This window comes from Callorhinchus milii, unplaced genomic scaffold (genome assembly GCF_018977255.1).
Source record: "Callorhinchus milii isolate IMCB2004 unplaced genomic scaffold, IMCB_Cmil_1.0 Scaffold11, whole genome shotgun sequence".
Classification (NCBI taxonomy): Eukaryota; Metazoa; Chordata; class Chondrichthyes; order Chimaeriformes; family Callorhinchidae; genus Callorhinchus; species Callorhinchus milii.
In genome coordinates, this window is record NW_024704752.1 from 10,532,966 (window position 1) to 10,556,539 (window position 23,574).

A 23,574-nucleotide genomic window follows, 5' to 3' on the forward strand; every position below is an offset into this window, starting at 1 on the left:
AATCGGATGTTACTGTATGTACTTGGGCAACAAAGTCTGTCTGCTCCTGCAGCTTATCAGCTGATTAGCTATTTGTGTGGATTGCCTTTGCTGCATTGGGAACGAAGGGCAAAGCTATCTCAGCCTCGATAATGTAAGCTCTTCCTTTACAGGGTGCTTTGTGAAACTGTCAAAGATTTTGTTGCCCGAGTTGGGAAGGCTTACGAAAAGACCACCGAAAACTCAGAAGAATCTGAAACCATGGCAAGAAAGGTAGGCTGCAAATACAGGCCTCTCAGCAGGTGTGTATTCTCGTACAGGAGAAGTTGAGATGCCGTGTCACATTGTATCAGTCCAGCAGATCAGGTTAGTGTGTCAGACAATGCAGGAGGCCCCCACTCTCAATCCAGCCCACTGTAACCAAGAATAGCCTCAAAACCTTATCTGTCAATCCAATGACGTCTTGCTCGTAACTCCTACACTTTAATAAGTCTGCCTGAACACGCACTGAAAGTCCTATCACTTTGTGAATTCTTTTTAATTGTTCTCTTAAAATGAAGCCAGTGAAATTGTGAATTGTATTGAAACTGAGCTTCTGAATGAACAGTGTCAAAAGGCAATTTCACCATAAGATGCATTGGAGGTGAGCCTGCTACTGGTCTCACCCAATGGTCCATACACGTGTGCATCCCTTTCCAGCATAGGCCACTGAATAGCAATGAAGCTGATCCTTTAGTTAATTTTCTTTCCCCTCCTCTGTCACCCGAGCTGTTTAAGCTTCTAAAATGCCATCCAGGCAAAACTCAGGGAACTGCGAGCCTGGGCCATCCTTTGTCTTTATGGGCCAGTTCCACGGCATGCCACAGAGCAACCTGCATTTCCGACAAACTTTCTTGTTTAACAGCAATTTTTTAAGCAGGTCCCGTCTATTGTCACAGATTAAGTGGGCTGTTCCGTCTGTTTCCCCCATGCATTCAATCAATTGTCAATTTGTTTTGACTGTTGGGACATTACAAGCCTCTTTGAGTAACATTTATCCCCTTTAACTGCAGTGCTCGGTCCTAAAGGAAAAGCTGGACTCATTGCTCAAGACTCTCAATGATGAATCCCAGGCATCGTCGTCCCTAGCAAACCCACCCCCCACCATCGCTGAAGAGCAGGAGGATGGGGAGGCACTGAGCATCGTGTGTGACCCTGCTGAGGAACGACCTGTCTGCTCATCCAGGCCACAGATCTTCCGCCCAAGGGAACAGCTCATGCTAAGAGCGAACAGTTTGAAGAAGGCGATACGACAGATCATAGAACATGCTGAGAAAGGTAGTGCTCTTTCAAGATCTCTCTGGGTTAAGGTCAGACGGTGGTTAGACCCAGAGCAATTTGCACTGTATCTAGCCCCCCAACTGCCAATCTCTATTTTCTATCACTGAAGAGGTTACATTTCCACTGATCAGTTTCTCTCCTGCTTGCAGCTGTCGATGAACAAAATGCTCAGACGCAGGATCAGGAAGTTTATCCGTTCGGCCTCTGCTCAGATGAAGAGGGGAGAGAATCCAGGAGCGATGACAAGATCTCGCTTCAGTCATCGTATAGCACCAACTACTCGGGTTCCAACATTAAAGGAAGAGTTTACCGAAAAGGTACTGAACTGGAATCACAGTTCAACATTTTGTCTTATGCATAGACCAAAACCGTTTGTGTCATGAAAGAAGAGGATGTGGGTTTGTGTTTGCGGTTATTCACACGTGGAGTTCCAGATTGTCAGAGGTAAGTTCAGAGCACGAGTCAGAATCTATCCTGAAGAAGCAAAATTAGCCAAACTGAGGCCAAACCAACCTGACCGAGGTCTGGGAGCTGGTTAACCGCCTACCCACTTGGAAATGAGGAGGTAGAATCAAAAACAAAATAGCAGGGCCATAGAAATAGACGTGAAAGAAATAGCTCACAAAATTACAGAAATTAATTGCACAATTGTGTGCACATATCTCAGTCTTCCTCTGATACCTATTGATTTGAACAGTTTGCACGCATAGCGTAAGTTTCCATTTCTGAAAGCCGAACATTGCATCCAGCAATAAAGGCATGAAATAAAAGCATGAATCTCCAAAACAAAATACAAAAATAATAATCATTATATTTGGTTTAGCGCCTTATCACGATTTCGAGAAGTCTCAACGAGCTTCACAGAATATGCTGTAAAGTGAATTGACTATATATTTTGTGAGAGAAATTAAAGGGGAACGTCATTAAAGTGGAAAAACTATAACTGAAAAGGTAAGCTAATGAAGGAACGATGCCTTTCCCTTTCTAAATCACTGACCTCAGGTACAGTACAGCCCACTTCACCTTTCGGAAATTGGAAGCGGTTTTGAAAATAATGGAGAAAATAATGAGCATAAAATCCATCTAAACTTATACTTTATTAAGATTGCTTCACAGATGATCCAACAGTTTGAATATAGGATTTCACCATCTCAGAGTCATTTTACTTTAACATTGTCCAATGTTGGAAAGTTGTGCTGATATTTATGCATGTTAGTGAGTTGTACTGTTTTACTGAACAAGTGCTGCTGTGTTAGGTGTTTGTATCTAGATTATCTGGTGTGATAATTTCAGCCATTGGGCACCACATGGCATGTCTGATCCACAAGATAAAGCTAACTTGAGAATCGTTTTCTCCTGGTTGCAGTGCCCAAGTCTCCGTGTGAGAGGAGGATCAGTAAAGGAAACTTGTCCATAGGCAGCTCCGCATCACTTCCTGCTCAGACCACACATCGAGACAACTTGTCAATGTTGAACTCAAAAATTCTTTATCCGAGTAAGTAATGTAGTTACGTTTTATGAAACACCTTTTGTGTAATCAAAGCTGACTTTAAATGGACCACTACTTTGCAGGAGATTTCTTGCCTTGAGAGCTGAGTGGAACAACACAAGATAGGAATACCATCCTATTTTGTCATTTGTGTGTAAGTAACACATGCAATGTTAAAAGTGGATCACAAATCCACAAAATTACTGAGGATATACTTCACACGCTTTCAGATAATGGATTCTTTTACTCAGAACGACGTCAGTGTTCTCAACTCAGGAGATTGCTTTGCCAATATTGTTGTTTGTTCCCTCATCTGTGCAATCTAACATCAGCCATTGGTCTGTTTCATATGCAGCGGTGAAGAGGGGAAAGTTTTACCTCTGAACACTGTTGTGTTAGACCTATTATGGTTGACAATAATTATCATGTTTGTAAGGGAGTTACATTTATGTTTATTTGGAGAGAGTGAATGATGGAAGCATTTTGATCCTGTTGTTATTTCACTGATTGTCTACCTTGTCCTCCCACCATCAGGTTTACGAGCTGGTTTGGCTGCATCGTTGGCTGGAGGATCTGTTATCAGCAAAATGTTGTTCGTCAACGCTGACACTGTGAACTCCGACCTTGACATTATGTATGTGCCATTAAACCAGGAGTCATTTATGTTAATTTAGCAATTTAACCGTTATCCAATTAAGTATTCAAGGTTGTGGATAATTTGACCTAGTTTCCGATTTAAAATAGTTCTTTTTATTTATGGATAAAATTCACATAGGACCCTTGACGGCCAGCAGACAAAGGAGATATTCAATTCATCAGTCTAGCTAAATGCAATAGCCAGACTGAAAACCAAACCTCTGAGAAAGTATTGAAACCTTCTCATTGTTTTTCATCTGTATTTAATCTATGTTAGCAAATCCAAAACTTTACAGATTGGAAAGTCAGCCTGCATTGATAATAACAGTGTAGAATGCAAACACTAACCAGATGTTAACTGTTTGTGAAAGACAAATAGTTTGGGAACTTATTCTTGTACTGTAAAAATGATCAGCATAAGTTGTATGTTTCATGTTTTGGGTTCACTTTATTGATCCTTTTCCCCTTTGTGTGTTTCCTTTCCTACGTCTCCGTTGTATGTAGTCTGTTGTATGTAGTATATGTTAGTTGCAGGAGATAATGGCAGCATTAACTGGTGTGTATGCATCTTTCATATGTTTGCACTGTACACCATCTGCAGAAGGTGTCAGGTCAAGGTGTCTTACCGTGTGAGTAGCTTCTGAAAGTAAAAATGGCTTTCAGTATGATATTTTACGTGCACAATATACTGGACACATATACCCCAATGATGTAGCCTATAGTGAGGTAAGGGAAAGGAATATTATTTATCCAAGTGAGCAATCTTAGTGACATTACTGGCTTTTATTTAGCAATTTGGGTGCAAGTGTTTCTCGGGGTCAATCTCTCCAGGTTATCAGCTGTTTGGGAACTTATCTCAAAGCTGATTTTATACCAGGCTTCCTTTCCCAGCTGAGCAGATGGCACTCTGATGGCAGTTTAGTGCACAAATGCAGTCATGAGTGCTTTATACATGGTGCTAGTAAGAGGAAGAGAGTCACTGTGTGCTGCACAGTTATAATTTTGCGGCATTGCTGGTGCCATTCTCAGATTGACATTCTTGGAATTGCATGTTGGCAATGCTAAACTTGGCATACCTGGTTAAATTTCCCTTCCCTTAGAGAAGGGAAATCCAAGCAATGTCTCACCCAAAGTGAAGTCAAATCAGGTTATAAAAGAAAAGTGGGATTAAATTTCATGCCTTCCAGGTGAGAGGTAAGTGGCTGATGTGTTTGTTGGAGTAAGGAGAGGTGGAGTAAAAGGGATTTGATTTCAGTCTTGGTGTTCTGAGTTCAGATTGAATTTGCTTTGTTCTTTAGAAATGGGTACACCGAAAAATGTGTCATGAACAACTACTTTGGGATTGGACTAGATGCGAAAATCTCTCTCGACTTCAACAACAAACGGGATGAACATCCAGAGAAGTGCAGGTGAGGAGGCACAATGTTAATAGAAATCTTGCGCAGAAGATTGCCAGCAGGATCCATGATAATCCGCTTTATCACAGGATTTTGTTGAGTCTCAAATACCCAACGATCTTGCTGTTAAGCCGGAAAAGGAAAGAAGTCAAATGCTACCAGTCAGTAACCCAGGCTCTTTACGCTGATGAAATTCTTAAGTTACTTACTCTGCCTGAATGAACCTGTTTCAGGCTCGGAAAATAACAGGTTTTGTGTCGAGTAGATTGGAGCTTTCACTTGCATAGAATACAAGTTAAATTTAGTTAAGTATGTTGTTTTTCCCCCTGAACCATATTTAACTTCATAGTCTTTTCTCAGGAGTCGTACAAAAAACATGATGTGGTATGGAGTTCTTGGGACCAAGGAGCTACTGCACAGAACGTACAAAAATCTGGAGCAGAAAGTTCTGTTAGAGGTCTGTATTGAATCCTCTCTCTCTCATCGGCCTTTACCCTTTGCTCCAACTTTCGAACATTGTTCATTAACTCTAACCTCTTCCATTCAACATTCTCTTAACTTGTAGCTTTCATTCTTTGCCCTCTAACCTCCACTATTCAACATTGCCCACAGTAATTTGAAATCCTACATACATTAGACTGGATTATTTTTGTCACCAGTGAATGTTGCTTCCTGCCTCAGCATCTGGTAATAGCAGAACAGTATAACTGCATCTTCCCGTGTGATCTGTGCTTTCTCCATTTGAACATGTGCACACATCTGGAATGCACTGCCTGAAAGGGTGGTGGAAGCAGATTCAATAATAACTCAAAAGGGAATTGTATATATACTTGAAAAGGAAAAGTTTGCGAGACTACGAGGAAAGAGCAGGGGAGTGGGACTAATTGGAGAGCTCTTACACAGTGCCGAATTGCTTCCTTTTGTGCTGTAAGATTCTATGTTTCTAAATCATTATTGACTCACCAAGAACCAGCCTCTCTACGGATGAAAAGTGAAGAGAGGAAACCTTTTGATTCAAGAGTTGAATGTCAGACCAGGGATTAGTGCATGGAGTTACAATAGGCCACAGTCCTATTGTAGAGTTGCTGCTGATAGCATTCTGTTTGTAGCTGCACGAGATCCTTCAGCGAAGGTGACACTGCCAATAGTAACTGATTTGTATCCTGTTCACGTTTGCTTTATCTTAATGTTCCTTTCTGTTTCTTTCTAACACAGTGTGATGGACAGCGTATCCACCTACCCAGTTTGCAAGGGATTGCAGTGCTCAACATCCCCAGCTATGCAGGTGGTACCAACTTCTGGGGAGGCACCAAGGAAGATGATGTAAGTCCATAATTTTTGTTTCTTCAATAAAACTCAACACCAGGGAGCCAGTGGAATGACAAAGAGATGGTTTTGCGGAAGCACATTTCTGTGGCTATGTGGTCGGCTTTATTGGACACATTAGGTTAGTAGGAAGAGAACACTTTACTGTGGAATGTACTTCTCCAGCAGATTTTCCGCCTACAAAATCTTCTGTCCTTAATGTGATAAGATGAAAGACGTATGGTTGATAGCAGATCATGAGTTCGGCAGCTTCTCGGCGCCTTTCATCTCTTTCCACTCCCGCCCCCCCCCCCGCCGCACACACACACAAGAACTGTTTACTGAAAACATTGACCAACCCAGTCCCATTGGAACACTATCCACATCAGTGTTACAGTCAGGAGGAGTGAGGGAGGGAAAGCGATCAGTAGCTGGATACAGGACATCTTAAATAAGAAACAATTGTGCATATGCATATACATGAAGTTTGCCTCAGGGATAATTTTTCCAAATAAACCATACTCTTCCTAAGTAAAAACAGTCTCTAACCACAGTTTCTCCACGTGCAGACTTGGGCTTCTCAGCTGGAGGTCAGGATATGTGAAAGCCCTTTGAATTTTCAATGCCAAACTGCTCTCAACACTTAATTTCACACAGAACCAGAGAACCCTCAGTACAATTGTGGTGTGGTGAAATAGAGCATAATCAAATGTAACATTGAGGCCCCAGCCTAAAAATAGCTTTTCAGTGGCATGCTGTTGTGTTTCGCAAACAGGAAGCTGGTACATCCTGGTAGATTGATGCCAATAACAGCCATTTCCACACTCCAGCTTCATTCAGTGTAACCTTTGCTCTTACGGTTCGCTTGTCTGAAGCAGTATTTTTGGTTACTTTTACTTTATTGCTCTATTTATGAAAACAATCAAGGTGACTTGTTTGGTCTTTATCATCAAAACAGTTTTTTAATCCTTGAACCAAGACTGAGTGGCAATTCTTGCTGTCTGCATGCTGATTAGTGTAATGCACCATATCAGTGATAAGTGTACAATCTGTATGGTACCCAAATACGAGCTGGTATACTCAGCGATGGGCTGGACAACCCATCAAAAACTCAGGCATGAGTAAAGAATTCCCCACCACGAATACTGGTAAAACAGAAACCATCCCTATTTTGTGCATTTGCACTGACACCCAACTCATGGTTTTTCTTCAGGGGTCAAGCATATGACCAGATTGCTGCTTGCAGTGAAACACTTGCACACTTTAAACATTGAGCACACCGATGGGGTACAGCATGGGATAAATATGGAGTAAACCTCCCTGCGTACTCTGAAATCAAACAATCCCAGGTCAGGTACAGAATGAGACAGGCAAAATATAGCTTTCAAAAACACTATCCCTTTGAGTTCTTCCAACAGTTGAGTGTTGAGGTATGGAAGCCAGACACTGCTGTTTGAAGCATATGACTGCACATAGTGAAAGAATAGTGAGATGCCAGTGTTTGTTTGTTCAGGAGATTTTCACAGCTCCTTACAACTTTCAGACCTCACACGCCTACAGTATTTCAATGCTATGGTTAGTAGCAGCTCTGTTCAGAAGCTGGCTGTCACTGCTATGTCTTCTGATGATGTGGTTTGGGCTTGTGGTCGCTTCCACGTTTCTATTGATATAATTGTTAATTGGTTCACCGTCTTTTTCTTTGACCTGCAGATTTTCACCGCCCCTTCCTTTGACGATAAGATCCTGGAGGTTGTTGCCGTGTTTGGCAGTATGCAAATGGCTGTATCTCGAGTTATCAACTTGCAGCACCATCGAATTGCACAGGTAAGGTTCTCCTCCCAGAATGTAGATTCAGTTAAACTACTTTGTGAACAATCGTACTTATTCAACAAATACTGGAAGGTGAGGGCATGATGGAAATAAAGGTAGTCTGTGTGGGTTCTAAACACAGAGAGGTTTATTCCTTAGCCTCCACTGTTCGTCTTATGTATTTGCACTGACAACAACTCATGGTTTTCCTTCAGGATTGCAGCAGACTGGTTAAAAGAGGTGGTTATATCCCATATTAAAACTATTTGCCGTCAAACTACTGCATCAGTGTAAAAGGGCACTCTACCCTATTGGACCCGGTAACTCGGGAATTTATATATCCACTTGTTTCAGTCCCTGTGTTGTAGATAGATAATTTTCCAATATCAATGAACTAGTGAAACTCCTGGCAAGAAGATTACAGAGTAGACGGTAATGGGATGAATACTGCAGTTCATGTTTTCCTGGCCTTGACTTTGATCCAAGGTGTCCTTGTGTTTTTTTAAACTCCTGGATTTAGTGTCGTACTGTAAAGATCACAATCCTGGGAGATGAAGGGGTTCCAGTGCAAGTGGATGGCGAGGCCTGGATTCAGCCACCTGGTTATATCAAAATTATTCACAAGAATCGTGCACAAATGCTGACCAGAGATCGGGTATGTACTACACACACACACAGGTTAAACATAAGAATTACCAGGCATTTACCACAGGTTCCAATAATCTTTTACTGAGGTGCACTAGTAAAACTGCACATATGTGTACTGGATGTTGGTTTACAAATTGAATTTCAGAAGTTTTATCCATTGCATTAATCATTATTGGTATGAGAGGTGGTATGAAAACAACATTCATTCTGAAAAGTAATAACATTGAAGATGGCCAAATTATGTAATATTGTGACTATAGAGAACAGACTTTCTCAGTGAGCACAAAGATTCCAGTTTAAAACATGGCAACAGTAGCTCATTACACCCTCAGCACCCTTACGTAATGCATTTCAACCGCATCATCTGCTCAACAAGCAATTGTGTGCAAATGCCTTGCCTGCAGCCTGTGTTGTGTGTTCCTACCCTAATGCAGCTGTATGACAGTACAAATATCTTTCCCATCACACGTGTTACTAATGAAAGTTTATACGTAGGCAAAAAGAAATCTGGGACACAAATACAAAGTACACAAGATAAATCATAGGACATGGAATACCTTACCAGAAATAATGGTTGAAACAGAACCCTTCATGCTGTAGCTTTTAAAAGAGAATTGCACAAATACAATATATACAAGTGTCCAGAATTTGTACCTAACCAGACGGGTCCTAAATCAGAAAAAATTGTAAAGATCGGATCTCACCCACATTGATTGGGTGAGCTGGGGTCTTAAGTGTATTTCAAGAAGAAAGAGATAATGGGTATGGGAAATGGCAGGAGCATGGAGCTACTTGTCAATCTCTTTCAGAGAGCGAAGCCAGGCTCGATGGGCTGAATGACAGTACAAATATGAAAAATGCTTTTCTGTCACTCAATCCAGCAATTGGCTGACAATTGCAATTAGATATAGGATTATTATTATTAAATCTCTGTAATTCTTTGGTGTTTTGTGGATGTGGTTTGATTGCAGCTATTCAATTATCCGAACAGAATAATTGTGAGCGTTTGTTTGTTCATGCAGGCTTTTGAGAGCACACTCAAGTCCTGGGAGGACAAGCAGAAATGTGAACTGCCCCGTCCACCTACCCAGCACGCCTTGCATCCCGAGATTGTTTCAGAAGAGGAGGCTGCGGAGATCAACCAGTTTGGCCGAGCCGCAGGAATGCTCATTCACAGGTACAGAAACACGGGAATCCACAAGGGCAAAGGTAGTAGAGGGTATGGGGGAGGCTGGGGATGAGGTGGGATGGAGGATAATGTGAAGTATATCACCAACATGGACGAGCTAGGCCGAATGATCTGTTACGGTGATGTCAATGCCAAACCGTCTTTTTTCCTTTACCCCGCCAGAATTCGGGAGACGGCCCAGCTTCACCACACCATGGAGCAGGAGCTTGCTCACGCAGTGAATGCCAGTGCAAAATCCATGGATAGAGTTTATGCAAAGTCAAAAACAACAGAGGTAAGTGAGTAATAATGATACAATAACCCAGAGACTCTCCCTCCCAGAGAGCAACTGATCTACAGTGCCCCTCACTCGCAGGATTGACCACTAGTCATCTATCTGAGTAGCTTGAACAGATGATAATAATATAATAAATAATCCTTGCATTTGATATAGCGCCTTCTCACGTCTACGAGACATCTCAAAGCGCTTCAAAGAATGTACTGTAAAGTGAATTTAATAATAATAATCCTTGTATTTGACCTAGCACCTTATTGGGTGCAGATCCCTGACTGTCTAGCGCCTTGGGACATCCTTCTGACGTGAAAGGCACTATACAAATATAATTTGTTGTTATGTAATTGAGACGTCTCAGTGCGCTTCACAGAATATATTATAAAGTCTAAAGATTCCACTTGCTGTGGAGAAATAGCCAGCCCCCCTTGCTTTTGATGAATGCTGTATTAGTCACAGGTTCTGGCGTGAGATGGGAGCTTGCAGGCAGGATATTTGGTCATTGTCTGAAGTTGTCTGTCTCCTTTTCTCTTCCCAAAGGGCCTGAATTGCAATCTGGTGATGGAAATGGTCAACAATGTGAAAGCTCTCTACAATGAGACTGAACTGTTGCTGGCAGGCAAAATGTCACTGGTAAGGAAAGAGTTAAGATCGAAGCACACCCAGATGTCACTTCCAGGTGGTGTGTGTGTGTACCCGATAACCGGGTAATAATGTACCCGATAATCTCTTGGAGCGAGCTGCTTACTGGAATTAAGTCAAGGTTTAATATAAAATATTCAGACGCAGAAGAAAAATCAAAAATGTTATTCAAGATTAATCCAAGAAAATTGTTTGTTTACATGCCGTTTCTCTCGATGATGTTTTAAGTATAGTGTAATTTGATTTATGTCAAGGGAGTACAAAAAACAACTTTGTGAGGTTTGAAATGGGTCAGCTGGTTGCAGTACTCTTTAGTAATGTGCTACTTCCATCTGGAGGTAGTAATCGAGTACTGCACACTGTGCAGCTTCTAAGCTATTCAGTATGCACTGTGTGTATACACTGTCCAGGTTATAGTCTGCTCATACATACACTGTTCAATTTATTACACTTTTCAATTGGAAATAATCACACGACTCTTATCCTAATTATTGTTTGTGGAGAAATTCTTACCAGATCTGAATCCATACTGGCACCAGGTCCACTCATTGGTTAATGCAGTTTTGTGGTTAGACCCAGTCAGCTTCTGTTTCTCTTGGTGCTGAAGGTGGTCCTTTTATTTTTGTAATTAAATCTTCAAAACCGTAGCTTGCTATTTCTCTGTGGAGTTTGTATTTTAATGTTTCTAGATTTTTATCCGGTTGTTTCTAGTGTGTATTATTACACCAAATGAAGGCTAGTGGATGATTTTCAAGCAATTCTTGCATTAATTGCCTTTTGCTTTTCTCTGTGCAGCAATTGGATTCCCCTCAGAAGGAGGAGCTCACCGGAGCCCTGGCCAATGTGGATACCCAGCTCCGCAAACTGGCAGAGATCGCCTGGCTCTGTCAGCTCATTGAACCAAGTGATGAAGAGGTATGCAGGCGAGGGAATGGTACAGTGCAGAATGCTTTTGTTCTGAGGCTGGGTTCAGTGTGTGTTGGTGGTGTGGGTGGGGAGAGAGTGTGGGGGATCTGCTGAGTTTTTCTGACGTGTGTGCCGTTGTTTCGCCAGTGTCAATTGATGGATTATTCCAAGCGTAGTCGCACCCCCAAATTCCGCCTGGTGTCAAAGTTAAAAAAGGACAAAAACAACAAGAACAAGGAGACCAAGGGAAACATGGGATTACCAGGTACGTATGCATCCTCTGCCCACCCCCATCAGGGGAGCATTAGATTACCATCTATGTCTCTAAACCTTGTGTCCGTTCCCCCCTCAGAAACCCAGGGCAACAATGCACATTAGTTCTGTCTCAACATTTTCATTTTGTGAATTCATGCATTGAGATGTATACCAGGCAGACTTATAGCAAGCTCTTTCCAGACAGTGACACCACCAGCTCCACTCAGGATATGAAATTTACCTTCTTTATGATTGTTACTATAACTGCACTTTTTTAGCGAAGATGATCAAGACCAGGGAATGTGAAGAGGAATTGAATGCCACCAAGCAAGATTGCTTCTTCCCGTTTCGGAGCCTGATGTCTTGTCACAGGCAGTCTGTGTAGATAGAGCAGTAAATTAACATGGGGCGGTTCAGTGAAAGCGCATCATGTATGACACTCGGGTACTTTCTAATTCTTATAGTTAAACCAGCATTTGGTGGAGAGGCTGGAAAATTGCATCAATATTCTTAGAATCCTGTTTGGAATTATTTTTCTCTTGCAGTAGAAGGTGAAATGAAGCAAAAAATACTGTTAACAAAGCAGGGTTCTTTACATTCTTAAAAACCTTTCTTTGAACTTTGATGTGATTTGATTTTTAAAGGCATTTCCAGGTACGTTTCGTGCCAGCCTCTATGTATGAATAACACCTGGAGTACACAAAGAGCTGTTTGGGAAAGAAAATCACGTAGCTCGTGTTGTGGAGGGAATCTGCATCCTTCCAATGTTGAGGATTCTCTCAGGTGGCATTGATGTTTATTAAACTCCATTCAAGCTAAAAGACTAGATAAGTCCCCATGTGGCCAACCACATAAACCAAGCTGAGATCTGAGGCATTTGGAGCAAGCCTGCTCCTTGCCTGTTGTCTCATCCACATCCCGATCTCAGTCAGCTATGCCTTTCATTGATGAGTCTTGAATTACAATAGCTTGGATAATCCGACTTGGATAGTTATCTCCTGATTATCTAATGTCTTTTGTAGTCGTATGTGCTGTGAGGTTTAGGTTCCTCTACTGAAAGCTGAAGCTTATCCTGTTTATTAATTCCTGCATTGATTTGTAACAATGGACAGGAGAATTCCTGAAATAAGCAAGTTGTGTACTCACATGTTTAAGTATAGTTCTGGGAGTCTGTTTGCTAATACAGGTTTTTCTACACACACTGGTCTATGAGGTTTGAGGAATTTGATCTATTTCCCTGATGAGTTCTGAACAAGCAATGCAGGAAACCTTTTTTGTGTTTAAAGCATTTTCGATTCACATTTTATGTGAACATTTTTTCGAAGCTGTGCAGACTAAGGGAAGAACAGCTCAGAAAAAATGCATTAACTGTGCCCGAAGTGTCCAAAATAGAAATCATCTGAAATTTGCAAAAGACCTTTAATGGAGATTTTGAAAATTTGATGTTACAGTTGAAAAATGTTATGAAACACTAAGCATATTTTTAATTTGCAGCATTCTCTGATTAAAGAATAATTTCTGTTTGTATCTGTTCCTTGATGCTAATAAATTGACAAAGCAATTGAAGGAATGCTCCAGGCTGCAACTTTAACTGGGATATGCTTTCTCGTGATTGCGGATAATTTCCGCATATATTTACAGAAATATAATCTACCAACCACATGAATAGGTTGGATCAGGACTTAGTATGCCAAACATCTGCTTTTTCTGAATTTACTTCCCATAATGCCATCGAGTGACATTCAAAGGAACACAAGCAACCAATGGTATATCATCTGACTGGCATTTTAGGGTGAAAATTCATGGCACAATACCTGCACCCAATGTGAATATGATCTAAAATGTGGCAAATGTTGCAGTCAAATTTTGACAAAGAGATTTGGGATTGGGAAAACTGCTTTGTTGGAGCATGCACCTGGAGGATTTTATTCAATGGCAATTATTAGCACTTGGATCACACTGTAATTCTGCATTCTCTGAAATTTCTGTGGGGCTTTGGGTAGCGGATGAAAGATTGTGGGTTTCTTTTCTGCCTTGGGATTGCGGGTACTGAAGGTGGCACTGCTCTTGGCTTTCCAACAGTGCATCAGTGGGGTACTGAGGAGGTAGCAGCCTGGTTAGAGCAACTTAGCCTCAACGAATATAAGGATACCTTCATCCGGCATGACATCCGTGGCTCTGAGCTCCTGCACCTGGAAAGACGGGACCTGAAGGTACTGCGAATGATTTCTAGCTTCTGCATGAAACTCTTAACTAATCCACGCTTCATGTATCAATGCTGGTTATCTACTCTAACTCACTGTTTTGTGCTGGAACCACACGAGTTGTTCAGGTATTAAAGGAATTAGTTGCTGAAGAATTGTTCAACCATGAGATTTGTGTGAAAGAGATTCTGGAGGGAACCATTTCAGGAAATTTCCTTATAGAGTGAATCTGCTCCATTGATTTCCACTTCCGTTCTTTCTGGGGACTTCAGGACAACATGACCTCAGAACGGGGAGGATGGTTGAACCCAGATCTGGTTCAGTTCACCTGCCTGTTGTGTCTTGTGATGGGGAATGGTTTGGAACTGAATGGGAGCAAAGAGGAAAAACATAAAAGGGAGTGGGGAAGAATTCAAACTGTGGTCCCAACAGATAACCAGCATTTTGCAGGATGTGTCAAACTTTGCTTTGCTTTCTTTAAAATCATCTCATTCCAAAGAGTTTTGTCAGGATATCATTTTATCAATCACAAAGAAGATTTATCTTGGAAATGTTTTTAAATAAAATCTTGGGTCAAAAATAAGTCCAATAATTAATTATTCCACAGCAATGCAGTTTACTGCACTGGTTCACACAAACCCAATGCTCACATGTTTATAAGTGTTGTCTCCTCTCAGCAGTGTAGCTGTTAACAGTGTAACATTTGAGTCTTTGCTAATGCAGTTCTGATAGAAGGAAAGAAAATTGGAAACAAAATAAGAAGGAATTGGAATGCATGTAGAGAGGCCTACTGGCTCACTAGCTTTATGTTCCATTGTACAATGTTGTGTCAGAGTGATAGGCTGATAAGACAAGGTCTTAATTTTGATTTAATGCAGCTCAGTGCTGTGTTGAGAGACTCCGCCACAGGATAGTGGAATGTCCCTTTGACCATAATGCAGGGAGTAGGCACTGCCAGAGGAATAATGCATGTAGGAAAGAAAACATTCAACCCTCAGTCCATAACTTTTTAGAAGCCAGATTGCCCATCCCTCAGATTCCATTCAAGAATCAACCTACTAGACTGATGTTGTTAATAATGTGCCTTTTGTTTAATCATATCTTGTTTGAGTTGTAAGTGATATGATTCACCAAAGAAAGCATAATCTTACCTTTGGTGTCTGGATGAGCTAAACGCTAAAATCAGCCACTGAAGATGGGCTGCATGGTTCATTTCAAACACTGGTCTTTCTCCTTGAGAATCTGGATTGGATTAATGCCATGCAGATGGGATCAAAGTCTCTTCTGCCTGCTGCTTGTAAGGGTCCTAAGTAAAATTGATGTGGCAGCTTTCCCCAGTAAAGGAACGGCCTGTTGTGAAATTGAAGTGCAGTTGGGTTTCAAGTCCATCCCCCAGTCTGATGAGTTAACTGATCTCAGTTGGGGTAGCAATGCAAGGTGGTGCAGTTGGCCTCAGTGACCCTGGATGACCCAAGGGAAAATGAGCAAGTGGTTCCTTTCACTGTCTGTTCCTACACAGAAAAATAGCTACTAAACCACAGTACTAATTGTACAAGCCTCTCTCACCTCTTAAGTCCATGTGTATTTTCAAGGGACTCTTCACTTTACAATTGCCCAAACTGATGAAACACTACAAGACCACTTTGACACTGACCTGAGTTACCATTGTCCTTATGAGCACCTCCAATGGCAGAAAAATAATATGTTAACACAATAGCTGTCGTGCATTTCTTATTTAAATACTGTATTTCCCTTTCCATTTGGCTTTAGTGTTGGCTATTTTACTACTGTCTAATGTTGACCCAAAACAGCCACCATTCATGTCTTAAGCTCTGCTGTCAATTGTATTTATCAGTGAGGGTGTGAATCTTCCTTTTGTTTTTCCCTGTTCCTTTGTCCTCTGCACCTTCCACTCTTAAGAGCAGACAAATGCGCCTGAACCCTGAATTCTGATTAAGTTGTGCGGTAACCATATCATTGAATAACCTGTCATCACATCACGCACTGGGTTTCCCCAGCCTTCCTTGGAACAATTATCTTGTTATTTCCCCTTGCATGCTCTTCAGATTGTTAATGTTCACACTTCTAACTGGTGGAATCATCGCTCAGTGGATAGCGATTTGTGTCCGAGCTTGTGTCCAGACAAATTTGCATTACTCTAGGGCACTGCTGATGACAGGCCAGCTAGCCTGGCTCAATGGCAGGATTTGGAGGGGCAGACTAGAAGGAGAGATACCCTGCAAGCCAAAGCACTAAATAAGCAGGGTGTTCCTATCTGGACAAGCAGTGGAAAGTTTGCCAAGCAATGCTTTCGGTGTAAGCGAGGCAGGTTTTTGCTGGTTAAACTCCAGCTATGCCCCAACGCACACTCTGATGTCCTCAAGCTTTGACTCTTACTAACCTGTGACAAATACTCTGTGGAATTAGGTAAAGCAGGTATGTCCTCCAGGGAGAGAGTGTGCACACCATTATAGACATGGGGAAATTTCCATTGGCGTACATATGTGGAACTCTGCACACTTCTTAAGCATGTAGCTAACCAAACAAAAAGGGTGTTGTTAAATAAAACGGTGGGAGGTGGGAACCGGGTGCCATGTGCTGTTGTGCACTGTCTAGATATCAGGGCTGAACTGCAGGTAGGTGGGTAAATACCAGCCATTCAAGTGCTCCCCACTACCAGATTCAAGTGTTCCTGACAGAAGCAGGATAGAAACGGTCTCATACAGTTCTTAAATGGGTTTCCTCCTGTTTGCCAGGACTTGGGGATAACGAGAGTGGGCCACATGAAGAGGATCCTGCACGGAATCAAGGAGCTGAGCCGGAATACTCCTGTCAGCGAAGTGTGAACTACATTTTCAGCTCATGCGTGTCCAGAGCTACCTAAACCTCCAGCTCAGTGGACGGGGAGAGAGCCCGCACCAGGGAGGCTGATCTTGGGCAGTCTGTGTACATCTCATCTGCAGCCATTCATTGCCTTGGAGCAGCCAGAGTGTAGGAACCACCATCCATTTATAAGTGGGCTTCTTACCCCAGACAAGCAAATGCCTTCTGTCTGCCCAAATAGGAACAAGGGAATTCTTCATCGAATCAAACTCATCTTGATCTTGAAGAACCCGTATCCTGAGGTGAAGAATCTGTTCAATTAGGGATTGCGTTTACCTCATACATGTATTACTCTGACTCTCAAACCCGGGAGTGAGATTCAATGTGAACCGTCTAAAACCTGACAATAGGTACCCCCGGTTTGAGGGGTCGTGCTCCTTAAGGCAGAGTAAAGTGCCGAATGCCACTGGCTTATCTCCGAAACTCTTTTAAGTTGAAGTGACTAAGTATCTCTTTTAATGTTTAATGTAGTACTCTTACCTGTGACAGAATGTGCATCTGATACCTGCCGATGATGTTGGGGCTCTCAGTGCTGTGAGCTCCTGTAATGAGAGCAGAAAGGTACCCCCTTTTTCTCCGTCTGCTCTCCCAGGACCAGCGGGTGGGCTATCAATACAGCATCCCAACAACACGTCTTCCCATGGAATCTGCCCCAGAAACCCCTGCCCTTGACCCACTGCTGCTTCTCATTGCCCAGGTGACATAGAGGCATTGATATACCTCGGAGTGAAGAGAGGGTCTCTCGTTCTGTGAAGCTCTGTTCTGTGTCTTTATGAATGGTAATGTTTCTCATGTGAGTGTTGGGGGAAGAGTGGAAAATAATTTGGAAGCTAAAGGCAAATTAACTGTCTCCTATGACTGATTACTTTCAAAAGACCTAGTTATTTTAACTCGTGGTTAATAGCAGAAACAAAGCTTTATATAGCTTTGTAGTTTTTAATAGTTTTTATTATGAAACAGCGTCCATCTGCACCTGTGCCATTGCACGATTATCCTTCCTGATAATTTAATACCCAGTTTATTTGCTGCATACTCAGCATACAATATCTGGTCAGCAGTGACTTCTAAGCAGTGCGTAAATAAACTGCCCTGTTCACCTATAAAAATACACAGCCACTGCACTTTACAGTAAATGCTGTGAAGCATCAGATATCTTTCTGCTGTGAGAAATGCTGTATCAAATGCAGGGATTAGTATTGTAAGTGTGTAATTCATGCGCCTAACAATGAAGACGTAAAATTAAGAATATCTATTTGTGAAGTTTCACTGCCCAAAATGACATCCAAATCAATGAACATTTACCAAGTTTGTTAAATAAATACTTTCTACTGATTCTCGTCCACACCAACCAATTTATACAGTTATAATTTAAATTAAATGGCTACCACGACATTGCCTTTTGCTACCAGATATTTTTGAGTTGCCCTTTTGGCTGTTTCACTCGGAGGTACAGTATGAGTGTTTTTAAAACCATTTTTTTGTTCTGTTTTATTGGTTGTAGTGAACAAAAGGAGAGTTTAGTGTTTTACTGTATTTTCAGTCATTATTCAGAGCTGCCTTCGTTTCTGAATGTGTGTGTGTATGGAGGGGAGGGTGCAGTGTGGAGAAGAGGATGAGACTCTGTACCTGATATATTGTACAGAGAGTAACTTGTATATATGACAAAGGAATGGTAAGGAGATATTCTGCCCAGTTCATGGTTAGATGTTCTCCACTGTGCCAGTTTGTTCTGTGTTTTGGCGACAAATGAAATGTAACACAAAATGCCATATTATCAGGGATATGAAGAGAATTATTGATAGAGTGATGTCGACCCACATCAACCTTCTTAAGAATAAATGTATTTGTTACATTAATAAATTGAAGTTTTGCCTACCCCACCACCAAGCGTAAGGAAATGCCTAGAGGTGGTGGTTGTCTCCTGAGCGATGGGATCTGTGCTCAGGTAGTTATTTTCATGATCCAGAAGTAAGGTTATGGTCGTTACCAGGCTTTTTAAAAAGATTAATATATGTGTATGTGTGTGTATATGTATATAAAATATCTATTTTTTTAATCACTGAACCACAATAGTACTTGGTAAACAAATAAAATTAAGTTGGGAGCCTGTAATGGACTTGTTGAGACTGGTGAGTCCCAGCTCCTCGTCATCCCTCTCTTGTCTATCGCAGGCCCCTCTGAAAGAGCAATACTTTCCTCATTCTAACCACAGAGGAGTTGAAAGGTCCCAACAACTACTTGTTATTGACAACAGTAGACTTACATAGTAACATAGGAACAGCCTTTAGGCAATATTAGGCATATCCTCTTCCGCATATTCATCTCATCAACCAATAATCCCAATTTCTTTAATTTACAGGAATTGACCAGTTCCATTTAAATCTGAGCACATTGATACCAAACTTTCTGTACTGCCATGACCTTTCTACTCCCTGTGTTTATAAGGAAGTTGAAGTGTCCTTTTAATTATTGTTCTCAATGACCAATTTGTGAATATCCGGGGAAGGGTTTAAGCAGAATGCCTCTGATGTGATGGTAACTCTCAGGTAATGTGGTTATGAAGAATGAGGGAGGGGATGTTCAGCAGGAAGTTCAGCAGTACTTAGCTTTCAGTGCTAACAATGCCTGGCTCATGCCTGGTACTGGGATGGATAGAAGACAGAGAGGTGGAAAGTGAAGCTTTTTCACTTATATGTTCTGGTAACCCTACCAGCCAAATGTAGATTAGTTCTAGCCGGTCAAGCAATGGGAAGCTTACTAGTTGTTTTGTTCTTTGTGAGTTGTATAGTTTTAGTTCGTTGAATTCCAGTATCCCGATGCTCACTTGAGATCCTAATGCGTTGGCCTTTGCCAATTCCACATTGTATATGCTGGATACGACCAAGCAGGATATCTCTTTTCCTTCCCTCCCCCTCTCCCCATCAACCCAAAGAAGAAGGGAGTGCGCACTCTGCAGCTGACAAATAAAACTGCTTTTGTGAGTTGCTCAATAGCTGAGAGAGAGACTGGCAAAAGGGTTTCAAGTGTGTCATACACTCTGCTAACCAAACAAAGCTGTACATTTTATGCTGACCTTGTTGTATTCCTTTTTGGTTGTGAAGTTGTTAGTTCATTGAACCTAAAACCATAATGGCAGTGAGGAGCAGGAGTATTGTCTGATCAGGGTGTTTTTGCTGCTCCCAGCGGCCACACAGCCAGTGATAAACTGATGTGAAACGTTACAATCCAAACCTTTTTAAATATAATGTTAGTGGCTAAAAGCTATTGGCAATGACGTAGCCCTTGGAATCGGCTAGCTGGTCCAGTACTGATCTGGAGTTCCTACCTATTGACACCAATTTTAGGAGAGAAATAGATTTGTATTATATTGCAAATGAAAATGGGTTTAAATAGTTGTAATGAATGTAGTTGTAAGGTCTGTGGTCCTCTTCGACTGTATCTTTATGTATCATTAATGAGTGTCAAGAGTGTCTGGAATTTGTCTGATTTTACCAAGATGTGTTTTTGGATTTGGTTAGAGTGTCATATCATATCATGAAGCCAAAAAGTACCAAAATCAAACCGAGGACTGCTCTCCTCATCTCAGAAGGGACCTCAGTGCCTGGAGTATTGGAAGCCGTGCCAAAAGATGCGGTACATAGCCATTTCTAACCGTTCTGCCTTAGAACCGTTTAGGACTGATTTGCTGCTAGTGGGTAATGGGTGATGTGTGAGGAGCAAGTTTGTTTTCTCCATTATAAATCAGAACACGATAAATACAGGATCATTTGAAGGTATGGACTTTGATGAATCATCATTAAAAATGCTGATTTCCACATCCAAAAGAATAGAAATGTTAAAACTGATAGTTGTGCTAATTGTTAGTACATTAGTAATGCAATATTTAGACATCACTTCCTGCAAACAGTAAATGTCTCAGAGAGTTGTGTAGGATTTGAAGCCACTATATACACCCTCTAGCATATTGATGTTTACTGGTAATTTGCTGCAAAGCCCTTATCTAAATGCATCAGTGCAACAGAAGCAGTGCAGAGTCACATCATTAAAGAGTTTGAAATAATATCTCAGTGAGCGGAATCCTGACCAAGTTAAAGTTAATTGTTTGAAAATCTTATAATTTTATCCGGAAAAAAAACTCATAGGTTTATTACCTTATTCTCCACATATTCACATTCTAAAGTCCTGGTGGATCCTATGGAAGTTTGTATGTGGTGCAAATGCTTTACTGTATTGCTACTGTTGTAGATGCTGCAGGTTACTGTTATAAATTTCAAATTAAATCTAATACTCCTATTTAATACGTCTTCGCCATAACTGTACATCATTTTTAGCCATGGCAAGAGTCTGTGCCCTGCCCTTTGTCACCAGGCGGTTGTATGAGAGATTATCAGGGTGAGATATTCTCTGATATTTTTTACCCACACAGAGACTGCCAAACTGTTCCACTGGACTGACATGAATGAATTGCATTTCATGCCTAAGATCAAATCAAAAGTGAGATCCCAACACTTCTGAACCATCGGTGCTTTGTTTGTACGGATCAGTCCCCACTCAGTGCTCACAGTGGAGCTTTTAGGGATCAGTTTACAATCCAGTGGTGAAGTATATCCTGTTCTGTAATTTCAGAATTCTTGTTATAGGGAAGGGATAATGGGCATTTTCTCATACAGTGTAATCTGTGCTAATTGCCTTTGGGTGACGTTCCTTAATTCAGATGATGTCGAATACAATTCTTGACATTCTCATTTCCTGACCTCTAAAATCACACGGAAACATTTTCATGGTCTAACCTTATGGTTTATGGGTAACTGTTTTATCAATGTGCAAATTATATTCAAAAGGATGAACGAACATTAAAATTTCACTGGTAAAGCTTGGTTCTTAGTGAAATAGAGACTGATTTTAGCTGGATTCTTAGACAAATAGCAAGAGGATTTTTTTGTACTGCTTTTTTTATTCACCCATAGAAAAGATGGAAAATGTTGAACTTATTTATGGGAAAAAAAGTGAATGAGTTAATGTTTTAATGATTCTGTTAAATATACAATGTTGTAAACATATCTAGCTCGTTTGCTCAGCTTCACATCATCAACTACTGTATAAAAATTGGACATTTAAACACAGATGGCAACGATGTTTCAGAGCAACTGCTCGACAAATCCAGTGGCTGGTTCCATTTATGTTGTGTTGCTAATTTGTGATTTCAGCAGATTAATGCCTAGCCCAGGTGCATATCCCATTTGCCTATGAAAAAACCTGGCTGCTTTATTCAGGTGATCTGAAAGCCAGGATTCTCTGTATCTCTGCCTTAATTCATAGAATGACAGCGTTCCTCATCATGTGTTTATCTTGCACTCTGGATGATTGTTTTAACTCAATTGGTGCGATCTTTAATTTTTTAAAACACAATTTTGCCAGAAAACATTTTGGATTTGGTTTTATTACATTTTCTGGAGGGTGTTTGCCTTTCTGTGTATGCATGTTGTATTTATTCTTAATTTATATGAATACTGTCATTGTGAGTTCTGTATTTTTTGTACATATTAATTGCCAATTGATGTAAATACATATTTCCTGTAAATACTGCAAGTAAATCTAGTGGAGTTGTCTCTGATCTTCCAGTAAAGATGTTTTGTTTTTCCAGTTTTACATTGTCTTCCCATTTAGATTTCCATATTTTTAATTGTTCAGGCTTTGTGTTTGTCTTTGTCAAGGTGATTGAGATGTTTCACTGCCCATTGTGTTCCTCCTCTGTTGCCCGTTGTGGATAATTCATTCACTCGCAGAAAGGTTACAACTAATAAGTTTAGGAAACCCACATTTTGATGACCTGCATTCATTCATTCTAACAGGAGAATCTCGTTGTCCTGTTGTCTCTTTACTTTGTTTTCAGTTGAATTCTGCTTTTTAAAAAAAGTGTGAAGGTCTGTTTCTTGTCTTTGTTGGCTCTCTTCCCCATTTCTTGTCTCTTTCATCCAAAACTTAATGATACAAAATATTTATAATTTAAATGATACTTTAATACACATTGGAGATCAATGGTTGCAAGAAAGAAAAGTGCCAGTAACCTCTTATCTTATTGTACAGCAATCACAAAGTTGTTGAGACACCCCACTGTGATGTTAGTCTGTGACAATGTTTCTAAAGACCCTAAATTGCTCTCCGAGGTTCTCGATAACTTACAAGGAAATGTTTTGGGTGCCAATGGGCAAGTACAGTTCCAAAATACAGACACTACACTTTACACTGTATCCCGTGATACACTTTTAGACGGTCTCCCAACATGGAAGGTACTATTGTCAAATGCAATGATCTCCTATAATGGACTGACACTCCAGTGCAATGCTGGAAGTGTGCTATTTACAATTTATAGAAGTAATGTTTAACTCAGCTTTTGAACTTCTGCATTCAAAGAAACAAACGTTGAGGAGAATGGAGCTTTGAGATGAACCAGTGAAACAGAAAATCTGCAAGATAGAACAACTAAAATACATGCTTTATCTATCACTATGCTCCAAACCCATTTATATCAAACTGGAGATTGAGATAGTGAGAATTTGGAGATTAAGGAGAGCGGGGTGTGCTGGGGATTTGGGCTATTTACAATCACATTTCTTAAAAGAGTAAGACCAGAATTGTGA

General features: G+C 40.9%; 1 protein-coding gene across 1 annotated transcript in view; it reads left to right on the forward strand.

The window, feature by feature from the left end:
- The window catches only part of LOC103186638 (diacylglycerol kinase delta), a 74,935-nt gene extending 57,983 nt beyond the window's left edge, over positions 1-16,952 (forward strand). The window contains exons 14-30 of the mRNA XM_042339117.1: positions 153-252; positions 1,032-1,296; positions 1,449-1,616; positions 2,666-2,794; positions 3,323-3,422; positions 4,723-4,833; positions 5,182-5,278; positions 6,037-6,144; positions 7,837-7,950; positions 8,456-8,590; positions 9,606-9,760; positions 9,935-10,046; positions 10,584-10,676; positions 11,481-11,600; positions 11,739-11,856; positions 13,929-14,059; positions 16,807-16,952. Of these exons, the coding sequence (XP_042195051.1) occupies positions 153-252; positions 1,032-1,296; positions 1,449-1,616; positions 2,666-2,794; positions 3,323-3,422; positions 4,723-4,833; positions 5,182-5,278; positions 6,037-6,144; positions 7,837-7,950; positions 8,456-8,590; positions 9,606-9,760; positions 9,935-10,046; positions 10,584-10,676; positions 11,481-11,600; positions 11,739-11,856; positions 13,929-14,059; positions 16,807-16,896 (2,146 nt within the window). The 3' untranslated portion in view covers positions 16,897-16,952. The remainder of the gene's footprint in view (positions 1-152; positions 253-1,031; positions 1,297-1,448; positions 1,617-2,665; positions 2,795-3,322; positions 3,423-4,722; positions 4,834-5,181; positions 5,279-6,036; positions 6,145-7,836; positions 7,951-8,455; positions 8,591-9,605; positions 9,761-9,934; positions 10,047-10,583; positions 10,677-11,480; positions 11,601-11,738; positions 11,857-13,928; positions 14,060-16,806) is intronic.
- The last annotated feature ends 6,622 nt before the right edge of the window (positions 16,953-23,574 follow it).